The 23603-nt window shown below is 43.2% G+C and overlaps 1 protein-coding gene across 2 annotated transcripts in view; it reads right to left on the bottom strand.

Moving 5' to 3' along the window:
- The window catches only part of LOC139418001 (cytoplasmic polyadenylation element binding protein 4b), a 38703-nt gene extending 19032 nt beyond the window's left edge, over nucleotides 1–19671 (bottom strand). The window contains exons 1-2 of one of the 2 annotated variants that reach the window (XM_071167074.1): nucleotides 19248–19671; nucleotides 16063–17217 (exon numbers count right to left, since the gene is read on the bottom strand). In XM_071167074.1, the coding sequence (XP_071023175.1) occupies nucleotides 16063–17172 (1110 nt within the window). In that variant the 5' untranslated portion in view covers nucleotides 17173–17217; nucleotides 19248–19671. Of the gene's footprint in view, nucleotides 1–16062; nucleotides 17218–19232 lie in introns of both variants that reach the window. The other variant, XM_071167073.1, reaches the window with a different exon arrangement.
- Nucleotides 19672–23603: the final 3932 nt, after the last annotated feature.

Here is a 23603-nt window from a genome sequence, read left to right as displayed (position 1 = left end):
AACAAATTCTTATTTTCAATGACACCCTAGGAACAGTGGGTTAACTTCCTTGTTCAGGGGCAGAACGACATATTTGTACCTTGTCAGCTCGGGGATTTGAACTTGCAACCTTTCGGTTACTAGTCCAATGCTCTAACCACTAGGCTACCCTGCTGCCCCAGCGTGGCAGATGTGTTGCTACCTGCCTTCACCACCTGAGGGCGGCCTGTCAGGAAGTCCAGGATCCAGTTGCAGAGGGAGGTGTTTAGTCCCAGGTTCCTTAGCTTAGTGATGAGCTTTGAGGGTACTATGTTGTTGAATGCTGAGCTGTAGTCAATGAATAGCATTCTCACATAGGTGTTCCTTTTGTCCAGGTTGGAAAGGGCATTGTGGAGTGCAAGAGATTGCATCATCTGTAGATCTGTTTGGGCGGTGCAAATTGGAGTGGGTCTAGGGTTTCTGGGATAATGGTGTTGATGTGAGCCATTACCAGCCATTCAAAGCACTTCATGGCTACAGACGTGAGTGCTACGGGTCTGTAGTCATTTAGGCAGGTTGCCTTTGTGTTCTTGGGCAAAGGGACTATGGTGGTCTGCTTGAAACATGTTGGTATGACAGACTCAATCAGGGACATGTTGAAAATGTCAGTGAAGACACATGCCAGTTGGTCAGCACATGCCCGGAGCACACATCCTGGTAATCTGTCTGGCCCCACAGCCTTGTATGTTGACCTGTTTAAAGGTCTTGCTCACGTCGGTTACGGAGAGCGTGATCAAACGGTCGTCCGGAACAGCTGAAGCTCTCATGCATACCTCAGTTGCTTGCCTCGAAGTGAGCATAGAAGTGATTTAGCTCGCCTGGTAGGCTCGTGTCACTGGGCAGCTCGCGGCTGTGCTTCTCTTTGTAGTCTGTAATAGTTTGCAAGCCTTGCCACATCCGACAAGCGTCAGAGCCGGTGTAGTATGATTCAACTTAGCCCTGTATTGACGCTTTGCCTGTTTGATGGTTTGTCGCAGGGCATAGCGGGATTTCTTGTACGCTTCCGACATCCTCGATGCACTTATTGATAAAGCCAGTGACTGATGTGGTGTATTCCTCAATGTCATCGGAAGAATCCCGGAACATGTTCCAGTCTGTGATAGCAAAGCAGTCCTGTAGTTTAGCATCTGCTTCATCTGACCATTGTTTTATAGACCGAGTCACTGGTGCTTCCTGCTTTAATTTTTGCTTGTAAGCAGGAATCAGGAGGATAGAGTTGTGGTCGGATTTACCAAATGGAGGGCGAGGGAGAGCTTTGTACACGTCTCTGTGTGTGGAGTACAGGTGATCTAGAAATGTTTTCCCTCTGGTTGCACATTTAACATGTTGATAGAAATTTGGTAGAACTGATTTAAGTTTCCCTGCATTAAAATCTCCGGCCACTAGGAGCACCGCCTCTGGGTGAGCGGTTTCCTGTTTGCTTATTTCCTTATACAGCTGACTGAGTGCGGTCTTGGTGCCCGTCTCTGTGGTGGTAAATAAACAGCCATGAAAAGTATAGCTGAGAACTCTCTAGGCAAGTAGTGTGGCCTGCAATTTATCACAATATACTCAACTTCAGGTGAGCAAAATCTAGAGACTTCCTTAGATTTCATGCACCAGCTGTTGTTTACAAATATGCACAGACCGCCCCCCCTCGTCTTACCGGAGTGTGCTGTTCTATCCTGACAGTGCAGCGTGTATCCCGCTAGCTGAATATCCATGTCGTCATTCAGCCACGATTCCGTGAAACATAGGATATTACAGTTGATGTTCCGTTGGTAGGATATTCGTGATCGTACCTCGTCTAGTTTATTGTCCAATGATTGCACGTTGGCGAGTAATATTGACGGTAACGGCAGCTTTCCTACTCGCCTTCTGCGGGTCCGGACGAGGCATCCGGCTCTTCGTCCTCTGCATCGCTTCCTTTTGCGAATAATTGGGATGTCTGACCTGTGGGGTGTTTGGAGAATATCGTGTGAGTCCTGCTTGTTGTTGGGAAAAAAAACAATATACCAGTATTGATGCACAGACCGGTTTGGGGTTTTACTATACCTTATATAATGATATTTGAATGTTTGTTTTGTTAAATGTGATAAGCTGTGTGTAACGTACATTTTTATAGTTTACTCCGCTAGTTGAGTCATCTCTCTCCAGACCTAGCCCCGGCCCCTGTTTACTCACAGAGTGCATGTTTTTGTTGCTCGACCACAAGTTCAGTCTGCATGGTCAATGCAGCACATGCAACAACATTGATGACTACCATGCTGTTTTAACTTTGCTTCTTAATATAATCCACAAGTGTTCTATAACTATACTATTAGCTTGTGTTTCTTACATTTGCATACAGGTAATTTGTATTTTCTTAGCAAGTTGTGGCTAAGTCATGTTAGCCAATAATGCTAATTGCTAGTTAGCTGGCTACCGAGCTAGCTAATAAATGTACCGAGTGATAGAAAACGCAACTAACTACAGCCTGATACCAGTGATGGTATAGGCCTAAATCAGCATGCTGCTTGTGAAACAGTATCTTCTAAATCAAAGAGGAATAGGCAAAGCATATGTTAGCTACATATTTAATGTAGCCAAAGATTATAAGGTCCCCTAGGAAACACTCACCAACACTTTGGTTCCTACCCTGCCGCAATAACTTCTCCCTGGTATGTTAATTCGTTGTCATATCAAAACACTGTATTCAAAGTGCCCACTATTATCATCTAACTATAGAATCTGAATAAATCTCAAGTCAAACCGTAATTGCAACATTTTGTTAAAACAAGGCCTTGATTTTTGTTGCCCATATCGTGCAGTTCTACGTGGCAGTGAGGAAAGGATCACAAATGAGATTGATGAAAATGCAGACAATTAATTTGGGTTGAAGTTTAATTAACCAGTATAAAACAATCAGAATGGAGAGAGACCCATTGAAATCACTTAGAATGTATGTAGGGTCACACACTACTCATAAAGTATTTAACTTGTACTATTCAAAAACATAAAACAGTCAACAATTTGAAAAATACTGTGATGCGATATTGTGGCCATGTCGACCAGCCCTAATGCTAAGCAGTGGGAATGGAAACAAGCGTTAAAATGGTGGCCATGGAGCAGTAAACTAACGGAATTAACAACCATGACCTTAGGAGTGACAACCACACAAATCACCAGTAGGCTGGGGATGCAGTAGCCTAGAATGTATTTTCTACAATCCACTGAGAGATGAACTACTTGAAGTCAAATAGGAGATTAACACAAAAACACTCTTAATTAATTACAAAATAAATACTCAACAAAAAAACAGTGTGCACATAACCCTATCCCTATCCTAAGAGGCAAAACAGGAAGGGTCCTCGTGAAGTACTAGGTAATGAGATGCCGTTCGGCATCATGACGACACACAAGTATGGCTGCTGTTGCAGTAGTTATGCATCTGAATGGATTGGCAACCGTAGCGATTAAAGGGATACTGCGAGATTATGACAATTGTGCTGCTGTTCTACTTAGCCAGAGTCAGATCCTAGCGTATGCTACTGTACCTGTAGACTTCCAGTTATTGCGCTAACGCTAGTTAGCATTGGCTCACGAAACCACCTCTAACTTCCTTCAAACTGCACATAGAGACGTAAAAATGGTACCATGAGTTAATTTGACTCTGGGTAAGTAGAACAGCACAATTGCCATAATCTTGCAATATCCCTTTAATCGCTGCAGTCGCCAATCCATTCAGATGCATAGCAACAGCAGCCATACTTGTGCGTCGTCATGGTGGCAGATGGGTTCTACAGGACAAGGTTACGTACATAGGCACACAGACACATAGCCCTTAAGAGTACGGCATTGGCCAGTTGAACTGAAGGACAGGCAGGTTCAACTCTTTCCTTCTCACAGCCTCACATGACAAGTTTGGTTCACCTCCAAAGTACACACACAAAGGTGGGCGGGTCAAAAAAGACTTCCTTACCAAGCTCAACAATAATCTTTAAGGAACATTTTAAGTCAAGCTTAGGCTAAATAACAGGCGAGTGGCACATAGGAATGTAATGAAATAATTCCCTAACTATGAGGAAAAATAGTTTTCACCTGATAAAGAGACAAAAGAATAGCGAGAAACAGTCGGAAATACCAAACTGGAGTATTTTGTATTTCAACTCGCTCCAGGCAGAGAGCCTGAGTTTGGGAGTATAGCTAGAAGCTAAGGTCAAACTATCCAACGTGAAGAACACTGCTAAAACAGGCCTTGATGAAACATGGGTTTCTGCCACAACATTAATCTACAATGTCACGGCTAAAATAATGGAAAGGGAGGGGGGAGGGAGCTAGGGAAGGGGGAGGGATCTAGGGAAGGACAGAGGGAGCTAGGGAAGGGGGAGGGAGCTAGGGAAGGAGGGAGGGAGCTAGGGAAGGAGTGAGGGATCTAGGGAAGGAGGGAGGGAGCTAGGGAAGGGGGAGGGATCTAGGGAAGGAGGGAGGGAGCTAGGGAAGGAGGGAGGGAGCTAGGGAAGGAGGGAGGGAGCTAGGGAAGGAGGGAGGGAGCTAGGGAAGGAGGGAGGGAGCTAGGGAAGGGGGAGGGATCTAGGGAAGGAGGGAGGGAGCTAGGGAAGGGGGCTTAGCTTTGACACTTGATTTTTGTGTTGCTGGTCAAGGCATTTCAAAGCTTCCACATTAAAACACCCACAAACCCATGAAGCCAGCCCCAGAGCATGGTAGGGAGGGGTAGCAAGGGGTGCAGACTGGTTCCCCAGGGGAGACAGATCTACTTTGGTGATAAAGTCATTAAAAACAGCAACAGATCCTAATCAGAGACTGGGAGTTAAAACGCCTGTGACACTTCTGACACATCTCCTCCCCCCCCCCCCCCCCCCCCCCCATTCTCCCGCTCGTTAAAACACACAGTACGCGTCCTGTTTCATAACTCCATTCAAGGGTAGAAGGTTAGAGAACATAAGAACACGGTCGTGCACTTGTCACTGATGGTCAATTCTTTCATTATTCAAGGGGCATTTACCGCCATCAGGATCGTGACTAATTGGCTAATGCCCTCTAAATTTTAATAGCTGGGAAAGTGTGCTGGCCGTAAATGGGGGGCTAAATGAGAATGAATGAATGAGGCTTGTTACTATAACCATAGAACAAAAGACTACATCTGGCAGGGCTCTACAGTGCGGCCATTTTACTTGCATATGCACCCAAATCTTTTGCTGTGTGACCCACAATTTATATTTAAGAGCACCAGTGCGCCTAGAAAATTGAAGGATTCTAGCTTTAATATCTCAAATATTTTTCATTGTGCTCCTTCTTTCTGTGTGCCTAAATCTTTCATCTTAGGAGCACATGTGCTCCTTGTAAAAAAGGTCAGTGTAGAGCCCTGTCTGATACTAACCTCAGCACATTAGTCAGTCTACACATCCCAAAACATCTTCCCATTAGTATACCATCAACTGATACACACAGTGATGTGAACACGAGACTTTTGGGGTCGATATTTTCTGTTTTGATAAGACATCCTGCCGTATCATGAACGAACAGACGTCATAGGCTACTTTCATGGTCTTAAAGGGATACGTTGGGATTTTGGCAATGAGATCCTTTATCTACTTCCCCAGAATCCGATGAACAAGCGGATACCATTTTTGACTCTGTGTCCACTATGAAGGAAGTTAGATGTAGTTTCGCAAGCAAAAAGCATGCTAGCAGATACCCATAGACTTCAGTCATTGTGCTTATGCTAGTTAGCATTGGCTCGCAAAACTACCTCCAACTTCCTCCATACTGGACACAGAGATAAGTGGTTTCCACTAGTTCATCAGACTCTGGGGAAATAGATAAAGGGCCTTATTGCCAAAATCCCAAAGCATCCCTTAAAATGTAAAATGGTACCGGAGCAGAAGGCAGACGTTTTACATGCCCCAAACCGCACCATCCTTATTGGTTTGCATCACTGCCTGGTATGGCAACTGCTCAGCCTCCGACCACAAGGCACTGCAGAGGGTAGAATGAATGGCCAAGCTTCCTGTCATCCAGGACCTCTATACCAGGCGGTGTCAGAGGAAGGCCCTGAAAATTGTCAAAGACTCCAACCACCCTAGTCCATAGACTGTTCTCTCTGCTACCACACGGCAAGCGGTACCGGAGCGCCATGTCTAGGTCCAAGAGGCTTCTAAACAGCTTCTACCCTCAAGCCATAAGACTCCTGAATTTGCAATGCTGCCTCCCCTTTTTACACCGCTGCTACTCTGTTGTTATCATCTATGCAGTCACTTTAATAACTCTACCTACATATACATATTACCTCAACTAACCAGTGCCCCCACACATTGACTCTGTACCGGTACCCGCTGTATATAGTCTCGCTATTGTTATTTCACTGCTGCTCTTTAATTACTTGTTACTTTTATATCTTATCCATATATTTTTTTTAACTGCATTGTTTGTTAGGGGCTCGTAAGTAAGCATTTCACTGTAAGGTCTACCTACACCTGTTGTATTCGGCGCATGTGACTAATACATTTTGATTTGATTATAGAAAACAATCCCACAAGCACAAGCCCACTTGCTAGTGAGTAGCCAGCTAATCTTTATAATTCAAGTTCAGCCAACTTGGACATATTTCCCAGCTAACAAGGTAGAAGCGTTGTCATGAACACACCCTTCTGTCCATTTCCATATGTTTGAACAGTATGCTAGCCTGTCCACTTTGTTCAGTTGAAATCGAGTGGCATACCTTATTTCTCAGAATGAGAATGAGTTCGCAATTCCTTATTTAGGGTGTGTTCGTAAATTCGTAAATTCAGAGCACTTCGCTCTCAGAGCGCTCAGAGCGCACACTGGACGCTGTGACCTGGGAGTAGGGTTGATCCGAGCGTTCTGACCTCACAACGGCAGTCAAGCACCCAAGCTAATTGGCTAAGGTTGGCTAGCTTTCTATTTACTTCAACACAAATTAGAACATTTCCCTCTGACCATTATATTTCCGGCGCCGACAGAGATGGCCGCCTCGCTTCGCGTTCCTAGGAAACTATGCAGACTTAGAATTCCTCACAATCAAATGTCGTCCGCATTCCCTTAACAATTATCTACCAAGGGAATTCTCTTCGATTATAATCACAGCCGTATATATTCCCCCCCAAACAGACACATCGATGGCCCTAAACAAACTTTATTTGACTCTTTGCAAACTGGAAACCACATATCCTGAGGCTGCATTCATTGTAGCTGGGGATTTTAACAAGGCTAATCTGAAAACAAGACTCCCTAAATTGTATCAGCATATCGATTGCGCAACTAGGGCTGGTAAAACCTTGGATCATTGCTATTCTAACTTCCGCGACGCATATAAGGCCCTCCCCCGCCCTCCTTTCGGAAAAGCTGACCATGACTCCATTTTGTTGCTTCCTGCCTACAGACAGGAACTAAAACAAGAAGCTCCCGCGCTCAGGTCTGTTCAACGCTGGTCCGACCAATCTGATTCCACGCTTCAAGACTGCTTCGATCACGCGGACTGGGATATGTTCCGCATTGCGTCCAACAACAACATTGACGAATACGCTGATTCGGTGAGCGTCAGTATAGAGACAATGTAGAGTCACAATTCAACGGCTCAGACACAAGAGGTGTGGCAGGGTCTACAGTCAAAAACATTTAAACGTGTTAACCCTCGCAAGGCTGCAGGCCCAGATGTTATCCCCAGCCGCGTCCTCAGAGCATGCGCAGACCAGCTGGCTGGTGTGTTTACGGACATATTCAATCAATCCCTATACCAGTCTGCTGTTCCCACATGCTTCAAGAGGGCCACCATTGTTCCTGTTCCCAAGAAAGCTAAGGTAACTGAGCTAAACGACTACCGCCCCGTAGCACTCACTTCCGTCATCATGAAGTGCTTTGAGAGACTAGTCAAGGACCATATCACCTCCACCCTACCTGACACCCTAGACCCACTCCAATTTGCTTACCGCCCAAATAGGTCCACAGACGATGCAATCTCAACCACACTGCCCTAACCCATCTGGACAAGAGGAATACCTATGTGAGAATGCTGTTCATCGACTACAGCTCAGCATTTAACACCATAGTACCCTCCAAACTCGTCATCAAGCTCGAGACCCTGGGTCTCGACCCTGCCCTGAGCAACTGGGTACTGGACTTCCTGACGGGCCGCCCCCAGGTGGTGAGGGTAGGTAACAACATCTCCACCCCGCTGATCCTCAACACTGGGGCCCCACAAGGGTGCGTTCTGAGCTCTCTCCTGTACTCCCTGTTCACCCATGACTGCGTGGCCATGCACGCCTCCAACTCAATCATCAAGTTTGCGGACGACACTACAGTGGTAGGCTTGATTACCAACAATGACGAGACGGCCTACAGGGAGGAGGTGAGGGCCCTCGGAGTGTGGTGTCAGGAAAATAACCTCACACTCAACGTCAACAAAACTAAGGAGATGATTGTGGACTTCAGGAAACAGCAGAGGGAACACCCCCCTATCCACATCGATGGGACAGTAGTGGAGAGGGTAGTAGGTTTAAGTTCCGCGGCGTACACATCACGGACAAACTGAATTGGTCCACCAAAACAGACAGCGTCGTGAAGAAGGTGCAGCAGCGCATCTTCAACCTCAGGAGGCTGAAGAAATTTGGCTTGTCACCAAAAGCACTCAAACTTCTACAGATGCACAATCGAGAGCATCCTGTCGTGCTGTATCAGCGCCTGGTACGGCAACTGCTCCGCCCACAACCGTAAGGCTCTCCAGAGGGTAGTGAGGTCTGCACAACGCATCACCGGGGGCAAACTACCTGCCCTCCAGGACACCTACACCACCCGATGTCACAGGAAGGCCATAAAGATCATCAAGGACAACAACCACCCGAGCCACTGCCTGTTCACCCCGCTATCATCCAGAAGGCGAGGTCAGTACAGGTGCATCAAAGCTGGGACCGAGAGACTGAAAAACAGCTTCTATCTCAAGGCCATCAGACTGTTAAACAGCCACCACTAACATTGAGTGGCTGCTGCCAACACACTGAATCAACTCCAGCCATTTTAATAATGGGAATTGATGGAAATTGATGTAAAATATATCACTAGCCACTTTAAACAATGCTACTTAATATAATGTTTACATACCCTACATTACTTATCTCATATGTATATGTGTATACTGTACCCTATATCATCTACTGCATCTTTATGTAATGCATGTATCACTAGCCACTTTAAACTATGCCACTTTGTTTACATACCCTACATTACTCATCTCATATGTATATACTGTACTCGATACCATCTACTGCATCTTGCCTATGCCGTTCTGTACCATCACTCATTCAGATATCTTTATGTACATATTCTTTATCCCTTTACACTTGTGTGTATAAAGTAGTAGTTTTGGAATTGTTAGGTTAGATTACTTGTTGGTTATTACTGCATTGTCGGAACTAGAAGCACAAGCATTTCGCTACATTCGCATTAACATCTGCTAACCATGTGTATGTGACAAATAAATTTGATATGATTTTACTCGCCCTAGCAGAGGTGGTTAGGCTGTTTTCATGTTAGCTAGAGCGTTGGTGACTAACTGGGCTGCTGGCAACAATTTAAATTTTGCTGACGCTTACCGACACCAGCCATATTCAACAGGTGTTGAGCGTTCATCAGTTATTCTGCACTCTAGCACACAAACGAGAGTGCTCTGAAATTGGAGTAGATGGCCAGAGTGAATTTACAAACGCACCCATCTTTGATGCTAATTACACATTTCTAAAACAGACTAGACAGCTAGTATAACAGTTTTTGGCAAATGCTGCTAGTGAAAAACTGAGAATTAATTTTCCAGAATGAATTTTAATTGATACTCCACATTTTAGTAGTGACTGCTCTGGGTTTTTGAGTTGAGTTGATACATAAAAAGGTTTTCATTAGAAAGGTTAACTACTCCTCTATTACAGTAAAATAATGTCTCAATGTCTTTGTGTGTCCATCTGACTGATTCAGTTGGCACAAACCTCAAATACAAATAGTGGATTGAAACCGTTTCGGTTACGGGAATATTGTGCTAAAACATTTGAATTAATTTGATATATCACCCAGCCCTAATGACAACTGTGATTTGAAGCAGTTATAAATGCAAGCAAATATATGTCCTTCGTTTAAAAAAGGTTAACCAGAAAAATCACAACCGTAGGCTACCTCTAACAATTTCCCACACACATTATATTGCTAAATGTGGCCCTTTGGGTGCCTGCCCAAGCCCAGATCCACAGGCATGTTACCAAGCAGTAGGCCCTGTCCCTCCCAGTCACGGAAGTGTGTAGAGCAGCTTACACAGAGCTAAGAGGATGCCCGGGGTTTAGAAAGTGAAAGACCGGCCCTGCCTCAGTGCAGAGAGCTTGGCTTAAGAACAGAGCTCTAGTACCGTACCCAAAGGCAGTAAGCCTATAGTAGGGACCAGAGGCCTGTCCATGTTTTATATTATCAGAACATCCCTCTCTGGGAGGCATAGTCACTAATCCCTGAGAGATGACACTGGACCTACTGTAGGAAACATATGACTGTTTGCCAATGGCACCTGCAACCAGTGACAAAAGCTGCTCTAATACAGAAACAAACAGAGAGGAGACCTAGCCTGAAAAACAAACAGCCTCCTTGTTCATTTGGGGCAGCAGGTAGCCTAGTGGTTAGAGCGTTGGGCCAGTAACCGAAAATCCCCGAGCTGACAAGATAAAAATCTGTCGATCTGCCCCTGAACAAGGCAGTTAACCCCGGTAGGCCATAATTGTAAATAATAATTTGTTCTTAACGGACTTGCCTAGTTAAATAATGGCTAAATTTTAAAAAATTTAGGTTAGGTCTCCCAGTACAGTCCTGCTCTGATCAGCAGCAGCACAGCCCAAGGCCATCACAGGATGAACATCACATCTAAATAAATGGTCCTTCTTTATGGCCCTAGAAAATGTTTTATTTTTTGCCTGATTGTGTTATCTCCGTTTTGTTTTTCCCATTTATTCATTGTATCGCTCTGAAAAAAACTGAAAAAAACAACATTGGATGAGTCCACAAAAATGCTTAAACCGCATCAGACCACTTGAAGTCTGGGGGGAGGGAGAAAAAAGATTTTTGGGTGTAGTTACCCTTTAATGCCATTGTTTGGTTAGCTAAGTTTCTGTAGTGCTCATGTAATTGCAAAGCCGGCAAAACAAACGCCCACTGGATTGATGCAAACAGTCATGATATTCTGTCTGGTAGGACTAAAAAAAAACGTTGTAATTAGCATTTAATTGAAAACCTTTTTGGGAAACGTTATCATTAGCATCATCGCTAACGGCCACACAAAGTGTAGATATCAACGCGCGCGCACACGAGCAAACACACACACAGAAGAACATTCCTGTTTAGTTTCAGAAAGTTGCAGGAAAAAAAGAATCACGTCTTATGATAAACTTATGATGAATTTTCTAATGAATTCAATACATTTTGTGGATTTCCTACTAAATTCAATACATTTTGTGGATTTCCTACTAAATTCAATACATTTTGTGGATTTCCTACTAAATTCAATACATTTTGTGGATTTCCTACTAAATTCAATACATTTTGTGGATTTCCTACTAAGTTCAATACATTTTGTGGATTTCCTACTAAGTTCAATACATTTTGTGGATTTCCTACTAAGTTCAATACATTTCTGAATATTGTTGAATTCCATTTTAATGTCTGGATTCCATAATTCCGTCTGTTTTCTACTCCATTTTCTCATAAACCGGTTTTTGTTCTCCCAAGTGGGAGCAGCATCTCCCTTCTCATTTTCTCCCTGAGACACAGGTTAATCATCAACATCTCACCTGTGTCGGCTTGCATGGAGCGCGTGCTCTAGTCCCCCCATCAGACAGCCTCTACATTCACACCAAACATGTGATATTCTTGGCTGAGACACAGCAGGCCTATGGAAACTTCCGGCACCATTAAACTAAGAGCTCAGTATCACATCACTTTAATGTGTTAAGTCCCCAAGGCAGACACCTAAACAGTCAGTGAAAGCTAATTTAAATAAGTTAAACAGGCATCCACTGTTGACTAACATAACCAAGATTTCGATGAAAAGGTGCTGCTACAGTATGAAGCCGAAGTATTGTAGACAGTAAGGTATTTCTTACTTGAGCAATGTAAATGTTGTGCAAGCTTGATGGATGTAGGCTATGCTAAATAACGAGAGGAAAAATAGCCTACAGCAGGGGTAGGCACCTAGATTCAGCTGCGGGACGTTTTGTCAAACCAGATGGTCGGTCGGGGGGACGAAAATAATTTTTATACCTCGACTAAATAAATAAAAATGTATTAATGGGAATGCTTGGCAACAGATTTCCTACAGTTAATTTATTTTTTGCTGAATTCCTGTTAAATGTTGAAGTCTTTTTTCACCCCAAAAAAAATTCTAAAACATTTTTTTTTGTGTTATACCCTTCAAAACAGGTATAAGGTTAGGAATGGATATGGAGAAAAATGACTCCAAAAGGGACACCACAAACCCCCCCCACCTGTTCTCTCCGTGATGAGATGGAAACTATGTAGAACCATTTGGACATGCCTGGCAGTCACAAGAGAAAGTCATGCAATTAATGGGCTGGTGTTCACTATCACTGTCCAAGTTAAGCTGAAAACATTGCTTGTTCAGGGACAGAGAGACAGGGAACCTATTTATTATGTACGGTAACAGTCAAAAGATTAGACACACCTACTCGTTCAAGGATTTTTCTTTATTTTTTACTATTTTATACATTGTAGAATAGTGAAGACATCAAAACTATGAAATAACACAATAACACAAATCATGTAGTAACCAAAAAGTGTTAAACAAATCAAAATATATTTTATATTTGAGATTCTTCAAAGTAGCCACCCTTAGCCTTGATGACAGCTTTGCACTCTTGGCATTCTCTCAACCAGCTTCATGAGGAATGCTTTTCCAACAGTCTTGAAGGAGTTCCCACATATGCTGAGCACTTGTTGGCTGCTTTTCCTTCACTCTGCAGGTCCAACTCACCCCAAACCATCTCAATTGTGTTGTGGTCAGGTGATTGTGGAGGCCAGGTCATCTGATGCAGCACTCCATCACTCTCCTTGGTCAAATAGCCCTTACATGATGACCAGACCGAACACGTCGCGAGCGTTGCAAAATAAATGTAGAAATCTATGTTATTCAATTATTGCACCCACACTGCTCACGTCTGCGTTGCCCAGGGCTAAAATAGAAGTCATTCCTATTTCTGACGCAGATCGCGCTGCAAGTCCTGCCTCTCCCATCCCCTCATTGGTTTATAGAAGCAGGTACCCACATGCCATCTCCTCATTGGTTATACCCATGTGGGTGATTGAAAGACGAACCGTTTTGCCGGTAGTCGTTGTAATACTATGAAAGTTTAGATGCTAATCACCATACAAGTTCAAAGATGAAAAGGCCTGGAAGGAGGAAAGATGACTAGAAACGATTTGGTTGACCGTTTTGTGTGTGGATTAATTGTCGGAGTAGAGGACCTTGTGCATTTCAGGTAAAATAACAACTCAATGTTTATATCTCAAGACAAATTAGCTAGCAACAGCAAGCTAGCTAAATAGGACAAATTAGCTAGCATGTGCAAGCTACCTAGCTAAATTGACATACATGTTTAATGCTTTTAGACCTGTCCCCAAATTAATGTAATTGGTTCAGAGTTTGTTTTGATATTTTAACCTGCGTGTCGTGATCGCGTTTGGTGTGGGGGAACAAAATACATTTATGCACGATAGCGCACGCGCGCAGCCAGTTTGGGTTCCGTGTTACACAGCCTGGAGGTGTGTTTTGGGTCATTGTCCTGTTGAAAAACAAATGATAGTCCCACTAAGCGGAAACCAGATGGGATGCTGTGGTAGTCAAGCTGGTTAAGTGTGCCTTGAATTCTAAACAAATCACTGAGTGTCACCAGCAAAGCACCCCCACACCATCAGATTTCCACCGGTCTAATATCCATTGCTCGTGTTTCTTGGCCCAAGCAAGTCTCTTTCTCTTATTGGTGTCCTTTAGTAGTGGTTTCTTCGTAGCAATCCGACCATGAAGGCCTGATTCACGCAGTCTCTTCTGAACAGTTGATGTTGAGATGTGTCGGTTACTTGAACTCTGTCAAGCATTTATTTGGGCTGCAATCTGAGGTGCAGTTAACTCTAATGAACTCTGGGTCTTCCTTTCCTGTGGCGGTCCTCATGAGAGCCAGTTTCATCATAGCGCTTGATGGTTTTTGAGACTGCACTTGAAGAAACTTTCAAAGTTCTTGAAATGTTCAATATTGACTGACCTTCATGTCTTAAAGTAATGATGGACTGTCATTTCTCTTTCCTTATTTGTGCGGTTCTTGCCATAAAATGGACTTGGTCTTTATACCACCCCTACCTTGTCACAACACAACTGACTGGCTCAAATGCATTAAGGAAATAAATTCCACAAATTAACTTTTAACAAGGCACACCTGTTAATTGAAATGCATTCCAGGTGACTACCTCATGAAACTGGTTGAGAGAATGCCAAGACTGTGAAAAGCTGTCATCAAGGCAAAGGGTGGCTACTTTGAAAAATCTCAAATATAAAATATATTTTGATTTATTTAACACTTTTTTGGTTACTACATGATTCCATGTGTTATTTCATAGTGCTGATGTCTTCACTATTATTCTACAATGTAGAAAATAGTACAAATAAAGGAAAACCCTGGAATGAGTAGGTGTGTCCAATCCTTTGACTGGTACTGTAATAATGTAATTAGCCAATATGATAAAAGTAATCATTAAGTTACATAGAACAGATCTTTTTTTTAAAGAACAAAAATAGAATACCCATGTGATTAATCCTAGCGTGACTAAGCATGATTATACAATAACAATGTAATATCTGTGTAATAATTCCACAGCAGTTCCGGACAGCTACGCCTAACCTACTATTGGATTTTGATCCACGGCAGATACCTCAGTTCAGTCACACGACAGTAGCCTTTCACTACTCAAACCTTCAATATAGAGACCGTTGCAGAGGATTCATTTCCAATGGATTTAAAGGGCACAACTTCATTCTGACAGTCTCTATGGAACACTCTTCTACATCTCGAGCTGCCTGTCAGGCCAACCTTACCCGATATGTGAGAATATTCAGCATCCCTCATTGAAGTAGACTAGAAAATGCTTCTTAATTATTAAAAAAACAATGTGTTTCAGTTATTACAGCCTGCATCAAAGCAGAAGCTAACCTCCAATCACACCCTCCAACCCCAATGCATTTAGAGGTCAGAGTGCCACAATCCAGCTAGCCTGAGCAACAAGAGCACAGCACTGCTGTGTGCTACAGTAACATAGCAGTCAGGCTATATCTAACATGGTCGATGTGGCATCATGGCATCAGCACTTCTGGGGGGGGGGGGGGGGGGGGGGTCCACAGAGCCTTCAAATCAAGCCTTCCAGCACGTACACTAGCCCAACCCCTGCACCCACCTCTACCCCCCCTCCTCCAGACGCTGTCACCCCTGTGCTTGATCAATAAAATAATCTCCATGCCCTTTCCATCAAGCCTATCAGAGTTTTCCAACACATTATACCGTTATCCAAGTCATCTTCATTGTGTGCTATCAATCAAATTTCAAATTGCATTATAAATGAGGTCGCATTATAAAGGATGTGTAGACCGGTAGTCTCGGGTTATTAATAGCCCTGTAATCCTAAAAATCACTTTCACAGAAAGATAGGTAATTGATGTTCCATCTATTTCGCTACAGTGTGTTCTCTGGATGTAGAAAATGATCTGATATTTTCTATGATGTCATAGCTTCTGTATGTCATATACGTGGCACACATCACTGCAGTGGTACAGCTACGCTAGTCATAAGAGGCCTCTGGCAATTAAAGCATTAGGACCAACATCTAATAGCGTGACAAATTCATCACGTAACGCAGAGTAAGGTCTTTGGGTACACACAATTATATTTTGTCTCGCTGAATGGCTCTAATATCAGTACACAGTTAGAAGACACTGTATAAAACCAGTGGGAATTATTGACTGACCTGGAAGGGGAAGATGTTGTCACTCCTGCTCACACTCTCGTCCATCCAGGATTTGGGGTTGAACCCAGGGCTGGTGCGGGAGTACTTCTGCGACGGCACGTGGTTGTTGGGGAATGTTTTCTTCAGTGGGGAGATTGAGTTCAGTGGGGTCATGCCTCCGTTGAGGCCCCGACGGTACTCACGCCCCTGGGAGCCTCCCCAGCCACCATAGCCCCCGCCGGGACTCCAGGAGGTAGAAGAGGGAGAAGGAGAAGGGCTTTGGTAGCTACCCCAAGGTGACGGGGGTTTATTCAGATTATTGGACAAATGCGGCAACTGGCTGAACGCAGCATTCCTATGGGGGAAGGGAGGAGGGTGGGGGCTGGCCGGGGACCTGCGGTGCTGTTGGTGTTGGTTGTGTGGGTGCTGAAAGTGTGGATGTGGGGGATGGTGCTGGGAGATGGGTCCAATCTGGGGCGAGAAGTTTCCCCCAAAGCCTGGGCTGGTGTGGTGGGAGAAATTCTGGAACAGGAGGGCCCCATTGTTAGCAGAGGCAGCTGGGTTGAAGAAGCTGACATCCTCGTTGATGATGGTGGAGGGTGTCTGGGAAATAGCCGCTGACCAGTTGTTGAAGCCGGTCAGGGACGAGGAGGTACTGGACTGGGCCGGAGCCCCAAGACCCGATGTCTCTTGGTAGTCGAAGCCTGTCAGTACTGGGGACTCGAGGCGCAGCTTCTCCTTTCCATTGTTACCCTCTGAGGGGCTGCCCTCCACCTTGTTCTCCTCAGACCTCGCCTTCTCTAACTCAGATATGATTACAGACTCCTGGTGGCCAGGGGACAGTTGCTGTTTTTCTTGCGTTTCTTGCATTTCCTGTTGCTGGGCTTTGGGTTTTTCAGACCCAAGAATTTCATCTTGCATGCTGCTGTGGGCAGCTGTGGCTGAAAAAAGCCAAGGCGACCCACTGCTACTGCCATTACCAGATGTGGTATTGTTTATGAAAGCAGCAGGGCTTGGAGACGCATTCTGATGATGATGTGGAGGTTGCAGATGTGGGTGAATTCTAACTGGGAATGCAGACTTGTTGCCAGTGTTGTTTTGCACTAAGACTCCAAACCCGTAATCCCCCATTTGTTTTCCCCCACACAATATATGCTATCCCGTGATCTTTACGTCCTAAAGAGAGGGGCAAACACAAAAAACACACCAGTTATTATTCCAATGGTTGTAATTGAGAATCAGGCAGTCACCAGTGTAATGGACTTTGAAAGCCAGCTTACGTCAGACCCTTTTCTGCAAGTAACCATCTTGCTAGTCCACATGTGGCAAACTCATTCAGTTAAATAAAAGGTTAAATAAATAAAACAATGTTTTTTTATTCCACAGAGGACCGAGTGCCTCGGGTTCACACTCCTCCCTTGTACTTAGCTAATTAATGAATTAAGGTCACTGATACATTAGGAACTCCTCTCACCTTATGGTTAAGGTATTAATGGACACAAATTCATGGAATGAGTTAAAGCTATCTGTCGAGAATAGCTGCCGATATAATAACCTTGCTAACGTGACAGATGCCACATCAGTTCCACCTTGTACATTGTAGCTAAATGGTTTATTGCATGCTAGCTAGTTGGTTGGTTAGCTAGCACCATCTTTACGTTGCTACAGAATATGCTACACTAGTCTAACTATCTAGTTAGCTAACGTTTTCTGATAAGCTACACTACATGCTCGTCAAACATCTCATTACAAAATCTTGGGCATTAATATGGAGTTGGTCGCCCCTTTGCTGCTATAACAGCCTCCACTCTTCTGGGAAGGCTTCCTACTAGATGTTGGAACATTTGTGGGGACTTGCTTCCATTCAGCCACTGATGTTGGGCGATTAGTTCTTCCACACCGATCTTGACAAACCATTTCTGTGTGTACCTCGCTTTGTTCATGCTGAAACAGGAAAGGGCCTTCCCCAAACTGTTGGCACAAAATTGGAAGGACAGAATCATCTAGAATGTCATTGTATACTGTAGAGTTAAGATTTCTCGTCACTGGAACTAAGTGCCTAGGCTGAACCATGAAAAACAGTCCCAGACCATTATTCCTCCTCCACCAAACTTTACATTTGGCACTATGCATTAGGACTGGTAGCGTTCCCCTGGCATCCGCCAAACCCAGATCCGTCTGTCAGACCTCCAGATGGTGAAGCGTGATTCATCACTCCAGAGAACGTGTTTCCACTGCTCCAGGGTCCAATGGCAGCAAGCTTTACACCACTCCAGCCGACGCTTGGCATTGCGCGCATGGTGATCTTAGGCTTGTGTGCGGCCGCTCAGCCATGGAAGCCCATTTCATAAAGAAGCTCCCAACGAACAGTTCTTGTGTTGTCGTTGCTTCCAGAGGCCATATTGAACTCGGTAGTGAGTGTTGCAACCGAGGACAGATTACTTTTACATGCTTCAGCACTTGGCGGTCCTGTTATGTGAGCTTGTGTGGCCTACCACTTCGCAGCCGTTGTTGCTCCTAGTCGTTTCCACTTCACAATAACAGCACTTATAGTTGAGCGGTGCCACTCTAGCAGGTGAGGTGTCATCCTATGACGATGCAACATTTAAAGTCACTGAGCTCTTCAGTACTGGCCACAATACTGTCAATATTTGTCTATGGAGATTGCATGGATGGGTGCTCGATTTTATGTACCTGTCAGCAAGGGGTGTGGCTGAAATAGTCGAATCCACTATTTTGGCAATGTAGTGTATATCTGACAGTCGACAGGAGATTGCAGTGGTGACATGTCTAGGGCCAATTAACTAGCTAGCATTTTGTCGATAACATACTAAAGTTAGCTTGCCAGTTGCAATAGTCTTATGCAACAGTATTTGGAAAATGACGCTAGCCAGCTAACATTAGCTAGATACATTTGAACGAAATCATGACAGACAAGCGACCTTGCTTGCCTGACAGCTGTCAAAGCCTATCCCGTTGCTTGGATTCGACCCTTTAATTCCAGAAAATGATGGCTTATTTACTCTTAATCTGTATTAGGCACTTCCCCCAACAGTTTGATTGTTTTAGGCAATATCTTAAACAGATATGACAAAGTCGGTAGTCACAGATGCTAGCTAGCTATAGTAGTGTATGAATAATCTGGCTAAAGCAACGTTGCACACACATCGACAATAAAATCCATTTTTCACCTTTTGGTCGCTTACCCTTGATCCAGGCGATGACTCGATCCGTCCTGTAGTCAATCGGCAATCTCGATGTGTCTGATAAAATTGTGAATATCAAGTTTATGACAAGCGATAGGGTACTTTGATGGCTTTAGCTCATATAGTAGCTAGTTATGGCTAACCAGCTTTTCTCTCGTCTCCTGCCTGACGTGTCCTGCCTGCTCAATGACACAGCTCTCTCTCGCGAACCGCTAACCTTGCTTGTATAAAAAATAAAAAAAAATGTCATTGAATTAAATGTTTAAAACGAATTCAATACTAGTTGACTGTAGTGGCTTATTCGGTCGGTTTCATTGTTTAAAGGATTTCTCTATTATTTTCTTTCTTCTCTCTATCCAACTGACTTGTTCCTGCGTTTCTTTGCCGTTGCTGTCCCTCTCCTCAGAACCGACCGTGGACAAATGACAGAGTGCTCAGCCGCGAGACACTTCCGGGTAGAGCTCCGCCCCCTTCTAAAACCTTCCCACGGATGACTGGGAGCCACCCACACCTCGTGAGATAGTGGCGTATAATTGGTCATACAAACCAGTAGCCTCGCCCACCTTAAAGATGTGCCCGCCCTTTAAGGTCAATTAACGTGATATGCGTATATCCTCTTCACGCCAAGTCTCCGCCTAGTAAGGTCGAATCATGAGAGCTCAGATCAGAGAGAAACAGCTGAAATTGCATTCCTTCCCTATCGTTTGTAAGTTATTAAGAGGTCAAGCCTCCTGCAAAATGTTTAAAATGTGAACGATATGGATTCTGAGCAAAAATATAGCGTTGAACAGGCTGTAGTTGTAATATAGACATAGTCATACCTTATTCTTACATTCATGCATATAGCTTTTCATCCTTAACTGTTATTGTTTGTTTTTGGCTAGAGGTTATATATAGCATGAACATCCCAGTACAGCTCAATGTTCTACATGGAAAAGAGAGCTTGCTCCTTCCAGTGTTCATAGACATATTCACCATCAAACACTGAGGATAATGTGATGTGCCTTGGATGCAGCCCTATTACTGCAGGTGATATGCATGGGAGCTTGTGTGGTGGAAATATCTTCTGCAACTTCCAGGAAATCTCTCAGTGGTTTGAAAGGCAAGATGCTGGTTATAGTATGGTGTCAATTTCATGCTTTAGGTATTGAATTCAAAATAAAATAAATCGTAAACAGTTGAAAATGTAAAAATAATATTTTAGCTTAAAAATGAAATAATGGATGTTGAGCTTAAAAACAAAAAAATTTAAAAGCAAAAATGTGTAGAATTGTAAGCAAAAAGAATATCAAAAGATAAATAAAAAAAACTTGCAAGCAAATAATTTTTAAAGCCAAAAATAAAACTTAAGAAAGGGAAGCATAGAAATAGTGCACATATAACAGATATACTGCTTCTTATACTTGCTTTCAACGAGAATGACAGGTCTATAACTTAGTTTTCTATATGTATTTGGTAGGGTAGGCCAAAAAGTCACATTTTGCAGCTTAAAAATTTTCCAACAACCAAACCTATTGAATCCATTTCAATTACCCTCTTGCCTGCTGTTACTACCTTTGGTTAGGTTACTCTAATCTTTGCTTTTGCCATCCGTTTCTTTGCTTTCACTAACCATGTTCCATCCACAGTTTTTATCCAAGTAAAGTCATACCTCACAAAACATTATCACAACAGCTGCCATGGAAACAGGATGTTTCGGTTTAATTTTATAAATGCCAACAGATCACTTGTTAATTTGACATGGGTGGAATATTTTTCCGTCAATAAAATTATGTGAGAAATGCTGGTGGAAATGCCTTTATGCGTATACTGTATATTTATATAATAACCATCATATCGAAGTAAACTTAGCTTCCTCCCACTACGACTCAGGAAACTATGTACAGTAGTTTGTTAGGCTAGCCTACAGTTGAAATAATGAACTTCACAGGGTGGAGAAAGTGCACGGTAATGTGCTTGATGCAAATTCCCAATAAATATGGAGGGTCTTATTCTGGTGCCATGATGATCGATGCTTGACTGCCGTTATCCATAATAATCTCATCATGTACAGTAGACTAGCCTACCCTCACAGCCTACCTGCACTGTATCTGCAAGCTGTTGGCTAGAGTGCAGGTATCAAGACCAGAGTGGGCACACTTTCTATTTAACACAACAGTTTTCGTGATAAAACTATCCGTAGGCCATAGAGTTAAAAATGTGATGAAAACACTGATTTTTATTCTGAAAATTAAGTGAAAATAAAATGTTGTGTGCACTTTGTCATCACACTGATTTTTATCCGTAACAATTCTTTTTGTGCATATATTCTTTATGTGGATTTTAGAATATTTGCATGAAAATCTGTTGTAGCCACTGCGAATTTTTTCAATTGTGAGTTTTGGCATTTTTTTAAAAGTAAAGGGGGGGTTTAGAGGGAGGCGTAGATAATGCACCTGCATTGGTCCACAAATTTTGGAGTGACGGTTCATCCTAACCCAATCAATGAGCAGGATAGACAGAGGGTGGTTTCTTTCTATTCCTATTCTATTTCTAGCTTAGTTGGTTGTCTTACTGTAGTTGTCTGACTAGCTAGTCAAATGGAATGAATCGCAAGACTCTGCATGCCTGTAGCTAGCCCATACCAGTCGTAGTGAAAGGTTTGTCTGTATATTTTTAGTAAACCATAGTGCTTGTTATGGTCGAATAGACTATTGTGATTTTAATTCCATGACGATTGTCTCCAGTTAAATGTAACTAGCTAGCTGCATCATTTGTATTTAGACCAGGGACTTCTGTATCCACTTTGACACATCAACACTCTTACACGAGTCCTCTGGATTACATATATCATTTAGCTAGCTATTTATCTAGCTGGAGATATTCATAAGGAGATTGAAATCACATTACGCCCTTTACGGACAGAATAATTACTTGGTTTGTGAAAAGCATACAGTCAAACCAGTCATTTATATACAGTATGATTGTATTCGTAATAACCCTTAACAAGATGTTCTGGACTAGCTGGCTATTTAATCTAGAGACATTCATGGGCAAGTCGGTTAAAGCTCTTCCCTTGTTGCCCCTATATCCAGCTAATGTTCACTTTGTCTTCAGCAGAAAGAATATTCAGAGGTGGTTTCGGCAGCACACGGCCTCATCTCTGTGCTGACCCAGACTATTAAGTGCTGACCCAGACTATTAAGTAGCCAATATAAAAATTCCACCCTCCTCAGTCTATCCTGCTCATTGATTGGGTTAGAATTACTTGTCAATCCAAAACTTGTGGATAAATTGAGATGCATTATCTATCACTCCCTCTAAACCCTGCATTCATGAAAAAAATTGCCAAAACTCGCAATTGATAAAACTGGCAGAGAAAGCAAAGAAACGGACAGTGAAAGCAAATATCAGAGTAACTTAACCAAAGATTGTAACTGCAGGCAAAAAAAAGCACAGGAAAAATGGATACAATAGGGTTGGTTGCTGGAAAATTGTACAAAAAAATATTTTGGGGGGTTTTGCTTTTGATATCATTCTTTTAGTTTACAATTAAAATCATTTAGCTTTTGATTTTTTGGTTTTTGATCTCAACATCCATTATTTCACTATTCCTCGAAAATGACAAATGATTTAATTTCAAAGTCAATACGTAATGCATGAAATTGACCGCATGTGATAGGGCAGATTGTGACAGTGGTGGAAAGGTCTGCTGTCAGTGGTATTGGTGGTGGCACCTGCTTGCTCTCTTCTCAACATTTTTGGGCCAGCAGGATCAATCCCATTACCAGTGCGGATGTGAAATGATGGGTCAGGGAGCATAGAGAGAGAGAGCCTCTGCTCTGAACAGCTGTGGCCACAAACAGAGATCTCATTAAACCAAGCTGCTGCCTAGCCTTCTATTCTCTCACCCGCTAATCAAGCTCTTCCTGCCTGATCATTTTCACTAGGCTGCTCGGGTCACGACTAACTGACAATCTCTCATTGCCTTTTCATGAAACGTGAAGTCTACAAATGTGCTCATTCAATTAAACTTGTAATTTTATTTTCAGGTGTGTGTGTGTGTGTGTGTGTGTGTGTGTATGTGTGTGTGTGTGTGTGTGTGTGTGGTATACTGGGGGTTCTAGAGCGTGTGTAACTGCATGCGGGTGGTAGCCATGGATACTAGAGTATGAGAGTCTCTCATTTCTCTTTAACCTTACACTTCACTCAGTGAGACAGGCCATATCCCTTTAACCTGCTGATAACAGCTCTGACTGAATTTAATTCAAATGTGTGTGTGATTATCTGCCTGTGTTGCCACTGCAGTGTTTGACAAGCCGGCTGAATTGAAATACAATGAGGCATTTGTTTGCAACAGATTACATTACACAGTTA

Source organism: Oncorhynchus clarkii, chromosome 10 (assembly GCF_045791955.1).
Source record: "Oncorhynchus clarkii lewisi isolate Uvic-CL-2024 chromosome 10, UVic_Ocla_1.0, whole genome shotgun sequence".
Classification (NCBI taxonomy): Eukaryota; Metazoa; Chordata; class Actinopteri; order Salmoniformes; family Salmonidae; genus Oncorhynchus; species Oncorhynchus clarkii.
Note: the sequence above shows the minus strand (reverse complement) of the source record. Positions and strands in the feature narration are given on the sequence as shown.